Source organism: Rhinatrema bivittatum, chromosome 5 (assembly GCF_901001135.1).
Source record: "Rhinatrema bivittatum chromosome 5, aRhiBiv1.1, whole genome shotgun sequence".
Classification (NCBI taxonomy): domain Eukaryota; kingdom Metazoa; phylum Chordata; class Amphibia; order Gymnophiona; family Rhinatrematidae; genus Rhinatrema; species Rhinatrema bivittatum.
In genome coordinates this window covers 343,938,823-343,957,009 of record NC_042619.1, presented here as the reverse complement: position 1 = coordinate 343,957,009, position 18,187 = coordinate 343,938,823, and the positions used below count along the sequence as shown (strand labels likewise).

The 18,187-nt window shown below is 41.2% G+C and overlaps 1 protein-coding gene across 6 annotated transcripts in view; it reads left to right on the top strand.

The window, feature by feature from the left end:
• Nucleotides 1-18,187, top strand: part of DOCK9 (dedicator of cytokinesis 9) — a 491,864-nt gene that overhangs the window by 296,214 nt on the left and 177,463 nt on the right. For all 6 annotated transcript variants that reach the window (XM_029604490.1, XM_029604488.1, XM_029604486.1 and 3 more), the window contains exons 16-18: nt 13,484-13,563; nt 13,657-13,844; nt 13,965-14,030. In XM_029604490.1, the coding sequence (XP_029460350.1) occupies nt 13,484-13,563; nt 13,657-13,844; nt 13,965-14,030 (334 nt within the window). The remainder of the gene's footprint in view (nt 1-13,483; nt 13,564-13,656; nt 13,845-13,964; nt 14,031-18,187) is intronic.

Genomic DNA, 18,187 nt, shown 5'->3' with positions numbered 1-18,187 from the left:
CTACCTTGCTAAGAGCTAGATAGTTCTCCACTTCCTTGGCCTATGTGCAGGTTTGGAAAGTGTTTGAGGCCTGGTATGAGAATTGAGGGTGTCTCCCTTCTTTGGTGAAGATTCCGCTCATTTTGGAATTTTTGCAGGATAGCTTGAATAAAGGCTTCTCTCTTAATTCCTTAAAAGTACAAGTTGCAGCTCTCGCCTGTTTCAGGGGTCAGGTAAATGGTGGATCCTTGTTGGCTCATCCTGATGTGGTCTGTTTTCTGAAAGGAAAGAAACATCTTTGGCCTCCTTTGTGGTCACCGAGTTTTGCTTGAAACAGTCCATCTCCAGACAGAGAGAGATGCAGAGATGTATCATCTGTTACGACCCTTGAATGTCGTGACATATTGTCAGGTATCTAGAGGTTACTGAGCCCTTGTGGAAGTCGGATCGCCAATTTGTCCTTCACAGTGGGACTAGACAGGGAGAGCCAGCCTCATGGACCATAATAGCTTTCTGGATTAAGCAAGTAGTCACGGCTGTATAGGTGGATGCTGGGAAGCCATTGCTTAGTCAGGTTAGGGCCTTGCCACTCGGGCTCAGGCAGTGTTATGGGCAGAAGCTAAATTATTGGCTCCTATCGACATTTGCTGAATTATGACGTGGTCCTCCTTACACACCTTTTCCAGGATTTATCTGGATGTGCAGGCCTGGGAGGGCGCAGCCTTTGCACGTGCAGTTTTTTGACAGATCCACGGGCAGCCTCGCGCCATATTCAAGAGTAGCTTAGGTATATCCCACTTGTTCTGAATTCATCTGACTGGATGCTAAGAAATGAGAAATTACTACTTACCTGATAATTTCCTTTTCTTTAGGACAGTCAGATGAAGCCATCTTCCCTCTTTCGGCTGCCGAATGATCCTCCTTTGTGCTGATGTTTTACTGGGCTTACTGGTAAGTGTTATTACTTTCTTATCTGAGCTCAATGTTGCCTATTGGCTATTGACATGGTTATCTGTTTTTAATCACATTTTTAATCAAGTTTTTTGCTAGTTTGTCCACATTTGCTTTTGAAGAGAATACTAGTGGGCTGAGGTCACTGCAGGGGTATACATACTGTGATGTCAGCTTGCTCTGTCTCCATCTGCTGGTAGAAGTGTATAACCCACTTGTTCTGGATTTATCTGACTGTCCTAAAGGAAAGGAAATGAGTAGGTAAGTAGTATCTCAGTACAGACAGCTGAAGAGTGGTTTCGTCAAGTCAAGGATTAATAGTGAGCATTCTAGCCATGCAGCATATGTGTTTATCTATAACCTAAAAATGTAAATAGTTTTTCACATAAATATTTAGGTTCATAATGAGACCAATGTTAATGGAGCACAATGCAGCAAGATAGAAACAGATACTAAATGATTAGAGCTTTAGGTCACCACATTAATTATATAATTGATAATGAGCTCTCATGTCTTTTATGTTTAATATCTGAATTTCTTAATTGGATTATAGTTTATTTACAGGAAATATTTTCAGTTCTGTTGTATATTTATACCATTTCTGACTTACTTAAACCAGCATTTCAATACATCTGATTTGTGTTTGAGTTCAAGCAATTAGTCATACTTCCTTTCCTTGGAAGTCAGTATTTTCCACTTTTCTGAGCTTGGCTTTAAAATTTAAAGCTTTTGGCATGCATCAAAGATGAACAGCGATTGGATTTTGATAGAACTCATTACCAGAGAGATCACTTTTCAAAAATAGAGATAAATAAACCTTAAAAAGCATAACTGTGGGTTTTTGGGTTGGTTTTTTTTGCTAACTATTGCTTAAGCTTTAAACTCCAGCATACTTCATCTGTCTGAGCCTCCTGGTTTATGGTCCTTATTTTCTGAGATATATTAATGATGCTGTCTAAGAGTAACCTCTAATCTATTTATGTAAATTGTATATGTATATACCTATAGATATATGTGCGATTCTCCTCTGAGCCCTAATTGTAAAAGCTTGTTATTTTACAAAATAGTTATTCTGCACCATGCACACACACGGATTCTTACACTGATGGTTTAGTTTTTCTATACAGGTAATACAGGTGTGAAGAAATTGCCCCATTTTCTATACAGGTAATACAGGTGTGAAGAAATTGCCCCATTTCCCCACCTTAACCTGTGCAGGACCAGGCATCTAGTCTGGTCTTTCTTAATTCCCCCAGTGGGAGAGAGGCATGTGGGTGAGACCCTTATGGGAGGGGAATGAGTATGTGATCCTAACTGGAATCAGGAGGCCCCTGCATCTCCAGGAGCTCCTGTCCCTCTCTGGTGAAGGTATTGTGAGTATACTGACCTAAGATAAGGCAGTCTACTATTGTGTGTAAGCTGGAAGTGTTAAATCTGAAAATGTATAAAGAAAGGCTGGAGTCAGTGCTTGTGTCTCCAGTTTGGGGAGATTTACTTGGTATCCCACATATGGTATCAGGTCATGGAGTTTTCTCTATGCCAGGCACAGAGAAGACCCAAGTCTCTAAAAGGGAATAGAATAATTTTGTTGTGTGGTGTGCATGATAAACAGTTTGGAGGCAAAGTAGTGCTGTTACTTGGGCACAGAGCACCGAAGAAGTAAAGCAGTGTGGCTCAAAAAAAGAGTACACAGAAAAAGAAAAACATTTTTGTGGTCTTTGGGGGCTTGTTGGGAGTTGATAATTTTAATACAAGTAAGGAGATTCTCTGCTTGTTGTGAGTCAGGGGAATTAAGTAATTAAATACTGTCAGTGCTGGAAAAGCAGGCTTTTTTTAAGCTTTCACAAAACAAAAAGAGAAACAGTTGTGCGGAGAGACTATTTGGACAGGGTATGGTCCCTGAAAAGAAGAGTTGCTAGAACGCTGTGTTGGAACAGGGTGTGACCCTCCAGAGGCAAGCTTGAATGAGCAAGCATTTCTAGTGCTATGTCAAAGCCTCAGAAGGATAGAGGCAAGTGCAAAACTGTTAGAAATCAGATTGTCAGTGCAGTTGCTTTGAAAAAAATGCAATGGAACAGCACTACTCTTATGCACTATAAAGAATATAGTTAGAGCTAGGTGTAATGCAAGTGAACACAGATGCAGAGGATTATAAAAGCAGCAATGATCAAAACAGAGAAAAGCTTGTGGGTGATGTGACAGGAAAAGCTGGTGTGGAACCAGGGAACACACCACTGCAATATGTGGCAGACGAGAAGCCTAGCTTATGAAAAGAAAATGAATCAGCAGATGGAACATGATGTGAGGGTGGAGCTTTACAGCTTGGCCTGAGGATAAAGGCATCACTGACTACCCAGAAGGGGTCAGTGCAGAGTGGCTGCTTGGAAGCTGCGTGGACTGGCCAGAGGGAAGCGCTGCGAAGAGCCTGGACAATGACAGAGAGAGGCACTGTATTGGGCCCAAACACAATTAATTCAGAATGGCCAGAGGGAGGCGCTACTGTTGGAGACAATGCAGAGGAGTGAGGAGTAGCCATGGCAGCATTTGAGAGAGAGTGCGTGCCTGGTGGAGGGTGAGTTGTGCAACAACTAGAGGAAAAGCCATCGCTGGATCACCCTAAGACAGTCTGAAGAATCTTTGCAGAGAAGAATTGGAACCTGGAGCTGTGTAAAGACAATAGGCAAAGGGCACAGTGGGTAATGGTTATGGGGTGGGGGTTAGGGTTGGGGTAACCCTAGTGAGGGGAGAGCACAACCCTCTAGCCCCACCCAAGAGTTCACCTGTCAGGAGGACTGGAAGAGTCTATTGTGTAGTGAAACCACTTCCCTGGATGGGGTCCAGGATCAGTGAGCACACTTGTCCCCATGGGTATGTGAAGAAGTGACCCTATTTCCTCTCAACCTGTGGAGGACCGGGCATTTAACCTGGTCAACCTTCCCACAGTGGGGGAGAGCGCCATGTGAGCTGCACCCTGATGGGATGGGAATAAATGTGAGCCCCACCCGTCTCTAGGAGCCGGAGCTCTTGTTCCTCTCTGGTGAAGGTATTATGAGTACACCGACCTGAGGTAAGGAAGTGTTAAAGCTGAAAGTATATGAAGAGAGGCCAGACAGTGAGTGTCTGTCTCCAGCCTGGGAAGATTTACTCTGCATCCCACAAGAGGCAATCTGACTTAGTAATCATTAGGGCCAGATTTAAAACTTGTGGGAACTACTTGCTAACATACATGCAGCCTAGCATACCTTATCCAGGCCTTAGCATGTTAAGGGAATGGGAACTATGATTTTTACTTGTTTAATACTGCACATTATAGCATTGTGTAAATTACTTCTGTTACTATGTGGCAAAATGATAGTTTTTCATTTTTGTCTTTGATTTGAATAGACCTTATTGGTAGATAGCATTTCATGCCCTGAAAATGGTTATTAATACCATTGCTGCTATATTACTGGCATCTGTTCATAGTAAATAAATGGCAGAAAAAGACAAAGTGCCTCATCCAGTCTACCCAGCAAGGTGTTTAGGGTTGTAACTGCCGCTGTGTACAGGTTACCCCTGTGATTTTTGTTTAGGGTTGTAACTGCCGCTTTGTACAGGTTACTCCTGTGATTGTTGTTTAGGGCTGTAACTGCCGCTTTGTACAGGTTACTCCTGTGATGATGTTTAGGGCTGTAACTGCCGCTTTGTACAGGTTACTCCTCTGTTGTTTAGGGCTGTAACTGCCGCTTTGTACAGGTTACTCCTCTGATGTTGTTTAGGGCTGTAACTGCCACTTTGTACAGGTTACTCCTGTGATTGTTGTTTAGGGCTGTAATTGTCGCTTTGTACAGGTTACTCCTGTGATGATGTTTAGGGCTGTAACTGCCGCTTTGTACAGGTTACTCTTGTGATTTTGTTTAGGGCTGTAACTGCCGCTTTGTACAGGTTACTCCTCTGATGTTGTTTAAGGCTGTAACTGCCGCTTTGTACAGGTTACTCCTGTGATTGATGTTTAGGGCTGTAACTGCCGCTTTGTACAGGTTACTCCTGTGATGTTGTTTAGGGCTGTAACTGCCGCTTTGTACAGGTTACTCCTGTGATTGATGTTTAGGGCTGTAACTGCCGCTTTGTACAGGTTACTCCTGTGATGTTGTTTAGGGCTGTAACTGCCGCTTTGTACAGGTTACTCCTCTGATGTTGTTTAGGGCTGTAACTGCCGCTTTGTACAGGTTACTCCTGTGATTGTTGTTTAGGGCTGTAACTGCCGCTTTGTACAGGTTACTCCTGTGATGATGTTTAGGGCTGTAACTGCCGCTTTGTACAGGTTACTCCTCTGTTGTTTAGGGCTGTAACTGCCGCTTTGTACAGGTTACTCCTCTGATGTTGTTTAGGGCTGTAACTGCCACTTTGTACAGGTTACTCCTGTGATTGTTGTTTAGGGCTGTAATTGTCGCTTTGTACAGGTTACTCCTGTGATGATGTTTAGGGCTGTAACTGCCGCTTTGTACAGGTTACTCTTGTGATTTTGTTTAGGGCTGTAACTGCCGCTTTGTACAGGTTACTCCTCTGATGTTGTTTAAGGCTGTAACTGCCGCTTTGTACAGGTTACTCCTGTGATTGATGTTTAGGGCTGTAACTGCCGCTTTGTACAGGTTACTCCTGTGATGTTGTTTAGGGCTGTAACTGCCGCTTTGTACAGGTTACTCCTGTGATTGATGTTTAGGGCTGTAACTGCCGCTTTGTACAGGTTACTCCTCTGATGTTGTTTAGGGCTGTAACTGCCGCTTTGTACAGGTTACTCCTGTGATGTTGTTTAGGGCTGTAACTGCCGCTTTGTACAGGTTACTCCTGTGATGATGTTTAGGGCTGTAACTGCCGCTTTGTACAGGTTACTCCTCTGATTGTTGTTTAGGGCTGTAACTGCCGCTTTGTACAGGTTACTCCTCTGTTGTTTAGGGCTGTAACTGCCGCTTTGTACAGGTTACTCCTCTGATTGTTGTTTAGGGCTGTAACTGCCGCTTTGTACAGGTTACTCCTGTGATTTTGTTTAGGGCTGTAACTGCCGCTTTGTACAGGTTACTCCTCTGATTGTTGTTTAGGGCTGTAACTTCACCCATGCCTTCTGCTTAGGGTTATAACTACAGCTCTGAGCAGGTTATCCCGTGCCTTTCTTGGAAGGCACAGTGCAATCATTTTGGTGTGCCTTGGAGTATGCTGCATTCATATTACCCAAGTATTTTTTCCCCAAAAGGGAATCCTCTGTGCTTACCCCAGGCTTTCCTGAGTTCTGCTACCGTCTTTGTCATACTTGTAGTTCCCATCTCTAGGTCATTTATAAATATATTAAAAAGCAGTGGTCCCAGCACAGATCCTTGGGCCATGTCACCTTTTTCCATTGAGAGAATTGACTATTTAGTCCTATTCTGCTTTCTATCTTTTAACCAGTCCTCAATCCACAATAGAATATTGCCTCCTATCTTCTGACTTTACTTTCTGAAGAGTCTCTCATGAGGTACTTTGTCAAATACTTTCTGAAAATAGATATATACATTATATCAACCTGCTCACCTTTATCCACATGCTTACATATGCCTTAAAAAAAATGTAGCAAATTGGTGGTTAGCTAAATCCATGTTGGCTTTGTCCCATTAAAATATCTACCTATATGTTCAATAATTTTGTTCTTTAGAATAGTTTCAAGCATATTTCCCAGCATTGATGTCAGGCTCACCAGTCTAGTTCCTGGAACCCTTTTTAAAAACTGGCATTACCTGGGCCACCCTCCAATCTTCAGGTACTGAAGCTGATTTTAAAGATAGTTTACACATTAAAAACAATCTGCAGTTTCAGTTCCTTAAGCAATCTGGGAGGCATACCATGTAGTCCAAGTGATTTGCTACGTTTTAGTTTGTCAGTTTTCCCTAATACATCTTCCAGGTTCACTGAGATTTGTTTCAGTTCCTCTGAATCATCACCTTTAAATATCACTTCTGGCATGGGTATCTGCTTTGCATCTTTCTCAGTAAAGACCGAAGCAAAGAATTCATTTAATTTCTCCGCTATGTCCTTGTCCTTCCTTAGCTCCCCTTTTACCTCAATCATCTAATAGTCTGACACTCCTGCAGGCTTTTTGTTTTGAATGTACCTGAAAATGTTTGTTTTTGCTTCCACAGCAAGCTTATTTTCAAATTCTGTCTTTGCCTTCTTTATTAATGCTTTACATCTAACCTGCCAGTGTATATAATTTCTCCTGTCTTCATTCAAATAACTTTTCCGTTTTTTGAAAATTGTTCTTTTGGTTAGAATAGCTTCTTACCTCAGATTTAATCATGCCGGCTGTCATTTAGTCTTCCTTCTACCCTTTTTAATGCATGGAAATCATCTAGTCAGGGCTTCTGAGATGGTATTTTTAAACAACATCCATGCCTGATGTAAACGCTTAACCTTTGCAGCTGCTCCTTTCATTTTTTTTTCTAACCATTTTTCTAATTTCATCATAGTCTCCCTTTTGGAAGTTAAATGCTATTGCAGTAGATTTCCTTAGTGTCCTCCCAGTTATCAAGACAAATTTATCATATTATGACCACTATTGCCAAGTGGCCCTAACATCATTTCCTCTTGCAGCAAATATTGCATTCCACTAAGGAACCCCTCGTTATTTCTTGTACCAGCTGCTCCTTGAAGCATTTGTTTATTTCATCTAGAAACTTTACCTCTTTAGCATGCCCCGATGTGACATCTATTGAGTCAATACTGGGGGTAATTGAAATCTCCCATTATTATTGTGTTGCTAATTTTGTTAGGCTTCCTAATTCCTTTTAGCATTTCATTATCTGTAAGTTCATTCTGGCCAGGTGGACTGTAGAACATCCCCACTGTTGTGTTCTATTTCTGTCTATAAAGATTGTACAGTGCATTTTGTTTCCTGTAGAACTTTGGTTGACTCTGTCCTCTTTAACATATAGCACCACTCCTCCACCAATTTGATCCATTCTATCGTGATATAATTTGTACTAGGTTTCTGAGTTGCCAATTTTATCTACCTCTTCATTCAGTGTCTCCCATCTTTTTTTTTTTTTTTTTTAAGACTTCTAGCATTTGTATGCAGAGATTTCAAAGTATTTATTTTGTTTGTACAACCTGTTAATCAGTTGACTGGTAATAGAGAATTCTTCTGCTGTTTGCTTAAAGGCATCTGGGATACTTCAGCATTTTTTGCAACCTCTCTGTCGGGATGCCCTAACCTCCCTGTTTTATTAGTCTCTTTCTAAGACGCATCATTCCGAACCATGTGCTTTTGAGCAGCTGTTTGCTTTCCCCTATCATCTAGTTTAATAAACTGAGCTGTCTTTCCCTGGCTGGAGAGACAAAGCCACGCTGACTCCAGCCTTTTCAAAACACTTCTTTATTCTACAGCTTCAACAAATATACTTTAGTAAACTGCCTTAAGCTCAGGATAGCGTACTCTGAGACCTCACTCACAGCTTCTTTACAACTTCAGCATTTGGGCAGCGATATTCCACAGGAGCTGCCTTCCTCCGGAGACCTGAGCCTGGTCTCACTCTCCCACCTGGGTCCCAGTTCTTATTCCTTCCTGCTGGGCCCTGCCTACAGAGCTCTCTCTCTCTAAAGGAATGAAGATTGACCAGGCTAAATGCCTGGTCCTGCACAAAGAGGGAAAATAAGGTCACTGTCACATGCCCTTTCCCTCAGTTTGCACCTATTGGGGCAGCTGTCTTTACTTCCCCTGGTTCCTATCCAGGGAATCACCACACCTCTGTACTCCCCTTCAATTAGCCTCTGCCCTGCCAGGTTCAGGCTTCTTGGGTCATGCTGCTCCTCCCAAATTAGGGCTAGGTCTGAAAACTCCCCAACCAGTCTCGGCTGGACTCCTGAGTGGCTGTGGGTCAACAGGTGGTGGTCTCTGTAGCTCTCATTGAGGATGCTCTCTAGCATCAGATGCCTCCTGTTTGATATCACTTCCAGTTCCGCTGGGCTCTGACGTCTTCATGGCAACTCTCACTTGGCTCACCAGTGCACCTCCCACTGGGAACCTCCCATTGAGCACTGGCATCTTTCCCTTGACTGTTCAAGGGGCCTCTCTGGGTTCATCACAGCGCCTTTTTCTGGGCATTCTGGGGCATTGCTCCAACTGCTTTCTCTGTAGAAGTTTCCTCTGTGCCCCCAACACTACCAGTTTCTGGACTCTGTGCAATGCCAACTGGGCTTGTGATACCCCTCTCTCTAGGCTCTTTGTGGCGCCTCTTTCTGGGCTCCCTGCAACCTCTCCTTCTGGTTCCTGCCCACTTGCTCCTTTCTCTGGGCTTCCTGTAGCATGATCCTCTCGAGCACATTTCCAGAGCTCGCTCAGCAATTGGTCCAGCTCTGCTGCAATCGCCTGTATCGCAGCCACCATCTGTAGCAATTCACTTCCATTTATTTTATTTGCAGGTTTTTTTTATATACTGTACAAGGTACATACACTGGGTAATTAGAACCAATTCCTCTATATAGCCTATATCACATAATCAAAAAGAGGAAAGTTTATAATTTTATTCATTTATATTCACAAAAACTTTATATCAACAATGTGTCCATAAATTAATAACTCGCACTCATTCACTCATTAAAATCCTCACAATGAGGATACACAGCAGGTCAGCATATACTAATAATCACACATTTATTATAACATTATAAACACGTTTCCCTGTGGAACCTTCCACTTACATACTGTCCAACATCACATATACTTATACAAATTTCCCAACAAGCTGATGTCTCCTGTGTAGCCTCTCTTTGTGACACTTTCCAAATTTGAAATTGAAGTTGAATGTATCAGAGTGGTCAACCCCAACAAGCGGCCCTTGTTTCACCTTCGTTTGCTTCCTCAGGGGGACTTCAACCACTGAGAAAATCAAACAATATTATATCAATTTCAAACCCAAGGACAAATTCCCTATTTATCACATGTCTAAACTCTGATATTAAAAAATATTTTACCTGAAATGTATTTACACCGATAGCTCGCCAAGCAGACACCCTTACATTTTTCAGCATGAACTCCAAAAGTGCTTTTGCATTTCAAACAACTCGATATTCTACTAGCAGCATAACATCTGAAAGATACCCATAAACATAACGACTTAATCTTAACGCATCCAAAAACGTTAACGCCACCACAAGGACAAAACCACTTCTTGCAGTGCTCACACACACACCTACCTTCAGAAACTCTCCCGAGTTAACTCACTTCACTTCACCTGGTTTACTTCGGACAATAGCAACCCCATGATCAAACTTCAATTAATAACAACGCCATCGCTTTTGTTAACCAAGTTAAGACACACCAAAGTTTTATACAGGAACTTTACCGGCCCCACCCTTATATGTCCCAAAACGTGCTCTAACGTATCGCATACACTCCACACAACTGATTGGCTGCGTACTACTATCCCCAAAAGTTCTGTTTTATCGGGGTTAATGGCCAGATTGATGCTAGTAAGGAGGTTACTAATGGCGGTGAGGGCAGTATCCCATGTTTTAAGGGCATCATTAAGGGAGTCTGTGATGGGGATAACAATTTGTATGTCATCCGCATAGATGAAGTACATAAGGCCAAGTTCTGTCAGGTGACAGAGGGAGGATATAAATATTAGAGAGTAGAGGAGAGGGCAGATCCTTGTGGTACTCCGTGATTTATATTGTATGGTTGCAATTCATGGTTTTCAAAATTGACTTTATATTGCCGTCCTTGTAGGAAAGCTTCAAACCACTGCAGTGGGGTGTTAGCTATGCCGATTTCCTTGAGCCGTGTAATGAGAATGTTGTGATTAATAGTATCGAAGGCTGCGGAAATGTCAAGCATGGCTAGTAGGAAGGATTGACCTTTGTCAAACCCAGTAAGTATGGTGTTGATAAGAGAGATGAGCAGAGTTTCGGTGCTCATACATTTACGAAAACCATGTTGCAATGGTGAGAGAATTTCAAATTTTTCCAGGTGTTCAGTGAGCTGCGTGTTTACAATTTTTTCAAGGATTTTCGCTATGAAGAGAAGGTTGGAAATAGGTCGGTAATTGGTTAGGTCAGAGGCATCAGCTTTGGGCTATTTTAGAATAGGTCTGATGATAGCTTGTTTAAGCGTATTAGGGATTTCTCCAGAAGCTAGTGAGCAATTGATAATTTTAGCAATTGGAGGTGCTATGATTTCAGGGATAGAGAGAAGATATTTGGTGAGTATAGTGTCACTTGGATGTGTGGCAGGTTTTATTTTTTTAATGGTATTTTGAATCTCTAGGGACGTGGTGGGTTCGAAGGCATTAAATATAGCAGAGGAATCATGTGGGATGGTTTTGGTCAGGGGATTATTGCCAGGGAACCGTGCCATGATTTTAATTATTTTCTCGTGAAAGTATTTAGCTAAGTTCTCACTTTTGGCTTGGGCATCTTTATTACAGGTGGGAGTGGTATTGGTTTTGGTCATTTGTGTTACATACGTGAAGAGAGCGTTTGCATTAAATTGCAGGTCATGTATTTTTTTTGCATGGTAATTCTTTTTTGCATTGAGGGTTTGCTCACGATATACGTAGGGTTGCTCTGTAAGTATTTCTTTTTGTGAGGAAGGGGTTGTTACGCCAATCTTTTTCCAATTTCCTGAGGGTACGTTTTAGAGCTGTCAGTTCAGGGGTGTACCATGGTTTAAGTGAAGATTTGGAGTGGCCAATTTTTTTTAGTGCAAAAGGGGGCAAAGGTCGTTGGCAATGTTCCCAGAGATGGAATACCATGATGTGATTGCTGAGTTGATGTCAACTAGTTCAAGATTAGGAAGTTTTTTGTTGAATGCAACAGTGAGTTCATCGATAGAACATAATTTGCAGATCTGTATAGTTTTAGGTTCTGGGATTTGGGGTGAGTTGGTTCGCTTAAGGGTGAGGGTAGTGTGCAGGAGGTGGTGATCTGACCATGGAACAGCTGTGCTAATAGAGTCACTGGAGATGATGGGTTTGTTAATGAAAATTAGATCTAGAGTATGACCATTTTGATGAGTAGGATCAGTGACGATCTGTGTGAAACCAATAGCTTTGAGGGATGATAGAAGTGGTGAAGGACTTCAAAGGGGCATGGGATAAACACTGTGGATCCATAAAGTTTAGAGGACGTGAATGAAGAGTGGGTGGCTCGCGGGAATGACGGCTACTACCTGGAGATAATACCCTTATTCAATAAACATGCACGGTTAATGTGACTCCAACATTGCTCTAAGACTCCAACATTGCTTTAAACTTCAACGGCAAGAGGAAATGTGGAAAAAAGGATTTGCATTAACAAAAAAGCGTGGAGTAGCTTGCTTGTTACGGCGGTTACTACCCCAAACCAAATAAGCCTGATACTTCACTTTCAATCCATATCCAGCATAGCTCTCTGCTTCAGTGGCAGGTGAGAAAGTCTGATACTTCACGCATATCCAGCATAACTCTCTGCTTCAATGGCAGGGGGAATGAAGAAAAGTGGATCTATATACAGACAACAACCAACAAGGACTGAATTACATAGTCTGGGTAAACAAATAAGCATGGGTGTAGCTTGCTTATTGCGGCGGTTACTACCCCTAACCAATTAAGCTAGATATTTCACTTAGATGCAGTTCCAACACTGCTCTCTACATTAATGATGGGGGTGGAAGGGAAATAGAACCAAAAGGTTACTAAGAGCCAAGAGTAACAGATAAGTATGAGGAAAAAAAAAGTGTGAAACTTGCTGGGCAGACTGGATGGGCCGCTTGGTCTTCTTCTGCAGTCATTTCTATGTTATGGTATACATCTTAAACTTAATCCGGTATATAACCAGAAGCCAATGTAGTTAGAGTTCTTAGTTTACAATCAAAAGAATGTTTGCCCAACCAAATTGTGTGGGGGAGGGGGGGGGGGAAGGGGCTTGATAGTCATTCACTAGTTTGAAAGAGTCCTTAAGCCTATCTGTTGAAAAAGTAAGGGCTTGGGGAAAAGCTTGGGGAAAAGATCATATTGCTTTCAGAATTGAATTATATTTTCTCATATGATTCTTACCATCTATTCTCTGTTAATAAGGATTTTTCTCTATTCTTTTGTTTGCAGCTTTCTCTTTTCAAATCCTTCAACTTTTATTTTTTTGGCAAGTATTTTATGGGGGCAATTGTTTGCCTGAGTTGTAGGACGTGCCAAGATAAAAGTAATAGTTTTATTTAGTTGGAATACAACAGTGGGACCACAGGAAGGCCCAGAGAAGCCGATGTAGAAATGCATGGAGTAAATCCAATGCTTCTGTCATTCGGGAATTCACAGCAAAACATTGGGGGGTCTTTTTTGTTAGTGAAGGTGGCTAGATTATCAGATAGGGTCAATTTCTTTCCTGCGTCATAGGCTTCCTGAGAGGAGATGTAATAAGCAGGTAAAAATGTTACTGTTGTATGTTAATGCTAGATTATGAATTATTTCATCCGTGGACACGTGCATGTTTGTGCATAATAGCCGATAATATAAGAAGTAACTCTAAAATTGGAAAGTCTAACCATGTTTGTAATATGTATTTGTTACAGGCCTGAAAAGCTGGCCAAATTGCCAGTTGTGCTTGGAAATCTAGATATTATAATCGATAATATTGCACCAGATTTTCCAAGTAAGTTTTGTATGTCAGTTCTCAGTGGTAAAAAATAAATAAGTAACTTTTTTTTACGTTTTACTTCAATGTTATTTTTTTGATTGTTTTCAGATTATGTTAACTCATCATACATTCCCATGAAACAGTTTGAAACCAGTCCCAAGACGACAGTAACGTTTGAAGTAGAGGAATTTGTTCCCTGCATAGCAAAACACACCCAGTCTTTCACCGTCTACAGCAATCACCTTTATGTTTACCCAAAGCACTTGAAATACGACAGTCAAAAGTCATTTACCAAGGTGAGTGTGGACAGCGTTAAACTAAGGTTACAAATCCCTCTTTTCAAGTAATCGTGGTCTTTGCGTTAATAAACAGCTACGGTTATTAACATCATCTTGGTTTTTTTTAATCTGCTTTAGGCTAGGAACATCGCCATTTCTGTCGAATTCAGGGATTCAGATGAAGAAGATTCTCAGCCTTTAAAGGTTTGTCTTCTGTTTTGTAGATGAAATGTAACAAGGGTGATAAAGATGGAGATTGGGGGGGGGTAGGCTCCAGGAGAAATCGTGCTATCGAATCTCCGTGAATATGTGCGAGGCCTCAGTAGCAGAAATCGTGTCATTGAGTCCTAGGGTGTCATGACTTGCTTGTGTAATCTCTGTTTTTGTTACCACTGTGAGGGTCAGTTGTCAAAAAATGCCACTTACTACTACATTTTAAGTAGCTAAATATATTTAGGGAAATTTTTGGTTGGAGGTGACTGGTTTTCTCCCCCCCCCCCCCCCTTCCTTAACTCTGCCCCCTTAGCAGTTTGCTTTTCAGGCACCTAAAGTCAGGTGCTAAGTCCTAGTCAGTTTTGAAAAGGGGCAATTAGGTGACTAATCCCCTAAGTAAAAAGCCTAAACCTTTTGACCCCTACATCTGTAGGAAGGTTAAATATCAATTTAGCCAGGTAAAATGGCGCTCTCTCAACTCTTACCTGGCTGAAATGTACATGGGTGGATTTAAAGCTTTTAACAGAGTGAAAAAAACAAAACAGGAATAGGTCAGGAGAGAAAACACAACGCAAGTAGATCTTTAAATCCATACATGCTGTTTTCAAAGTAACAATTATCCCTAGAAAGAGAGTGTGAGGATTAATTCTGTTTATTTATACGCTGCCTACAATAAAACATACAGAAAGCCCATCTGAATGAGAGAATTGTGTAAAACACAACAATTTAAAACCTGTTCTTGTGGGGAATATCTGCCACGAGAAGTATCCCTTGAATTTACAGACGTTGGTCTTGTCAGATCATAGGCTTAAATGCGTATCATTTGGGGGATATGTTGATCCAGCGGGCACTAAGCGGATTTTGAAAGCTGCTAGGACGCACGCGTACGTGGCGCTGCGCACCAATGAGAGGTTTCCAAAAAGGGGCAGGGCTGTTCTGGGATTTCAACATGGAATTTGTGCGTAAATGTGTGTACTGGCACGTGTCTGGGTCCCCTGCCGTGTAACTTTACTTCTCTCGTGGATGATATGCAAGTTAAACAAAATCTAGGCAGATCTGCAGGTTTTTAAAGATATGGGAAGGGAGGCTATTAAACTAGTGGGGGTTTGGAAGTCCTTAACTGGAAGAACTGGGAACAAACTGGGAAAACGTATGCAGCAGAAGGGGAATTAGCACGCACAAGCACACGTCCACTTAAAACTGAACGCACATGTGCACACACACGCCTGTGTGTTATACAATAGCCATGTCCCTGGGCACTGGCCGACGACGAACAGGCGCACATGTGCGTCCGCTCGCTGTCCCAGGACTAGTAACAAAAAAGGCAGACATGTACAATTGGTCTATGACTATTCTGACTTCAGCTCACATCTGATTATTTTAATAAAACAATGTTCACATGCTGTTATTGTGTAAAAACAACCCAAAGATTGCAAATATGTTGCTCAAGCTGTTATCCTCAGATAGGACAAGTCACACTGAAACAAGGCTAAATAAGATTCATATGATATTTAGAAAGGTGGATTCTAAAATGATTTGTCAGGTTCACAAAACAAGTACCAGCGATTGCTTTGCTGGGTCAGTTCAGGAAAGAGGAAGGTAAGATAGGGAGAAGCATGCAGTGTGGTTGTATTTCTCAATCTGCACATAGATTGCTTAGATTATTTTATTTATGATTTTTATATACCGATGTTCATTTCAAAAAGAGATATTACATCGATTTACAATAAGGTACAATTTAAAGACGCAACTTCGACCTCATACCTCCTCTCGACCCATCAGAAGCGCATACAAAGGTACACTGTATGCCCCACCCGCAAAAACATCACGAAGGAAACGAGCTCTATCAACTGCTGGACCTCACCATTGGAACACTCTCCCTCCAGACTTAAGATTAGAATCAAGCCATCCAGTTTTCAAAAAAAAAAAGCTAAAAACCTGGCTCTTTAGCCAAGCTTTCACAGATACATAAGCAACTCAACCCTCGCAGTCTGCTCTCCATCACCTCCCATCTTCGACCCTTATCCTCTTACCACCCTTATATCACGTTATGACGGCCTCATGTTACTCTATGACTTATGTCAACCTAAGACATTAATGTTTATGCCTTTATGTTACTTCATACCTTATGTCACGTTATTTCCCTATTGTTTATGCCTTACGTTACTGTATGACTTAGATCACTCTATGATAGCTGGATCACTTGTGTTTCCGGACTTCACCACCCAAAAGACTACGTTACACAAACTGCCTTCGCTATTTTAATTTATCTGTTACATGTTATTGTATTGTATTTTTACCTCATTTAAGTAGTTAATTTCAATTCCAATTTTTATTTTACTTTTATATTGTATTTATTGTGTACACTTCAGGGAAATCTAACCAAGTTATATTTTAACCAGCCTTAGTTCATCTTTATCTAAAACCATCAAGTTTGTCCCTAATCCCAGAGAAGTTACCTTATGTAGATTCTTTGAATCGTTACTGTTCATTATGTTTCATGTAAAGCCTTGTTTAATATGTTTCTTGTAAAGCCAGGGGCACTGTTTCCCGTCCCGTGGCATTATTGTTGTTACCTGTAAACCGGAATGATTTGTTTCCCAACAAGAATTTCGGTATATAAAAATTCTAAATAAATAAATAAAATAAATAGGTAATTCACTATCCCCTAAAAGGGCTTACAATCTAAAATTTTTGTACCTGAGGCTAAGAGATTACAAAAATAAAATCATCAAAATCAAAGTTCTTAACAATTAAGCAAAAGGTATAACAAGGAGCATATTAAACAAATAACACAAAGGGGTGCACAAAGGGGATTATTTAAATTATGAGGAGAAGCTTAGGTTTACAGGTGAATACAAAGTGAAACTGTGCCTGTGTTACTGCTCCTTTCAAAATCATGAGTTCATCCTACGACACCCGGGGATCTCAGACTGAATGGAAAACCAGGGCTCGTCTTAATGATATGACAGCATGGTGTATACTTGTGATTAACTAGCATTATTGCTTTATAGCCTTTTTTGCCTAAGATCCGAATGCAGATGTCTTCTTGCCTTTGGCTGACATTGAGAGCTATACAATAAGGGGTTAATACCCTGCTGCCTGACTGCATTGTGTAGATGATGTAACAACCATTGCCAAATAGGATTAAACCTTCTGCTTAAAATTAAAACTGATATAATTTCAATCCAGAAAAACATTTACAGTTCAGTGACCTGGAGAATTAGGGATCATAAAACTTGGGCCAGCCCATGTCTGCTTTACATTCTGATCTTATTATGCACGATCAGGTTTGCAAACAGAAATAGGTTTTAATTGGGAAACTAAGGAAATATGAGCTGATGGTGATTGAGCACTCGAACATGGGTAAACTTTATACACAGAGTAACTTCACAGGGATTTGGTGAGATCTGCTAGAATACTTAAGAAAATATTTTTATGAGGAATTCTGCTTAATTTTGATGAACCTTTTTTTTTGTAATTCCTGCTGTTGGCTATTGGATATTGACTAAATTTCCAGCACTTAAATTTTGACACTAAAATGTCTTACTAATGCTGAATCTTGCAAGAGCAGTGTACAAAAGCATTTATGCAAGTAAATAGCGTGACTGACACATGCTGCCCGCAGGTGCAGCTAAAAGTATGAACAGCTTCCACCACATGCAGACCTTTCGGACTCGGCAGATTCCTCTTCCTGCTTTTGGGTTTCCAGCTCATTTGAAGCCAGGGCTGGGAACGGGTGCCCCAAGCTTTTATTTGCACCTGCTCGTGGGTTTTATATTCCCTCCCAGCTTAGTTTATTCTAGCCCGCCGTTGTAGCAAGAGTCCTTGGTTGGGGACCATACAATTCAATCATATTTACTACTTCTATTTATACTATGTTTTATCTCTTCCATAGTGCTGCGCTGAACAAAAAACACCTGAGACAATCCCTGCTCAGTACAGCTTTCAAAAATAAATAGGTCCCAAATCCAGCCACATAGTGTGTGTTTATATTTATTATTTTTAATATACTGACATTCAATCTGAGATATCACACGGGTTTACATTCAGGTACTGTGGGTATTTCCCTATCCCCAGAGGGCTCAAAATCTGAGGCAATGGAGGGTAAAGTGACTTGCCCAAGGTCACAAGGAGCAATAGCAGGA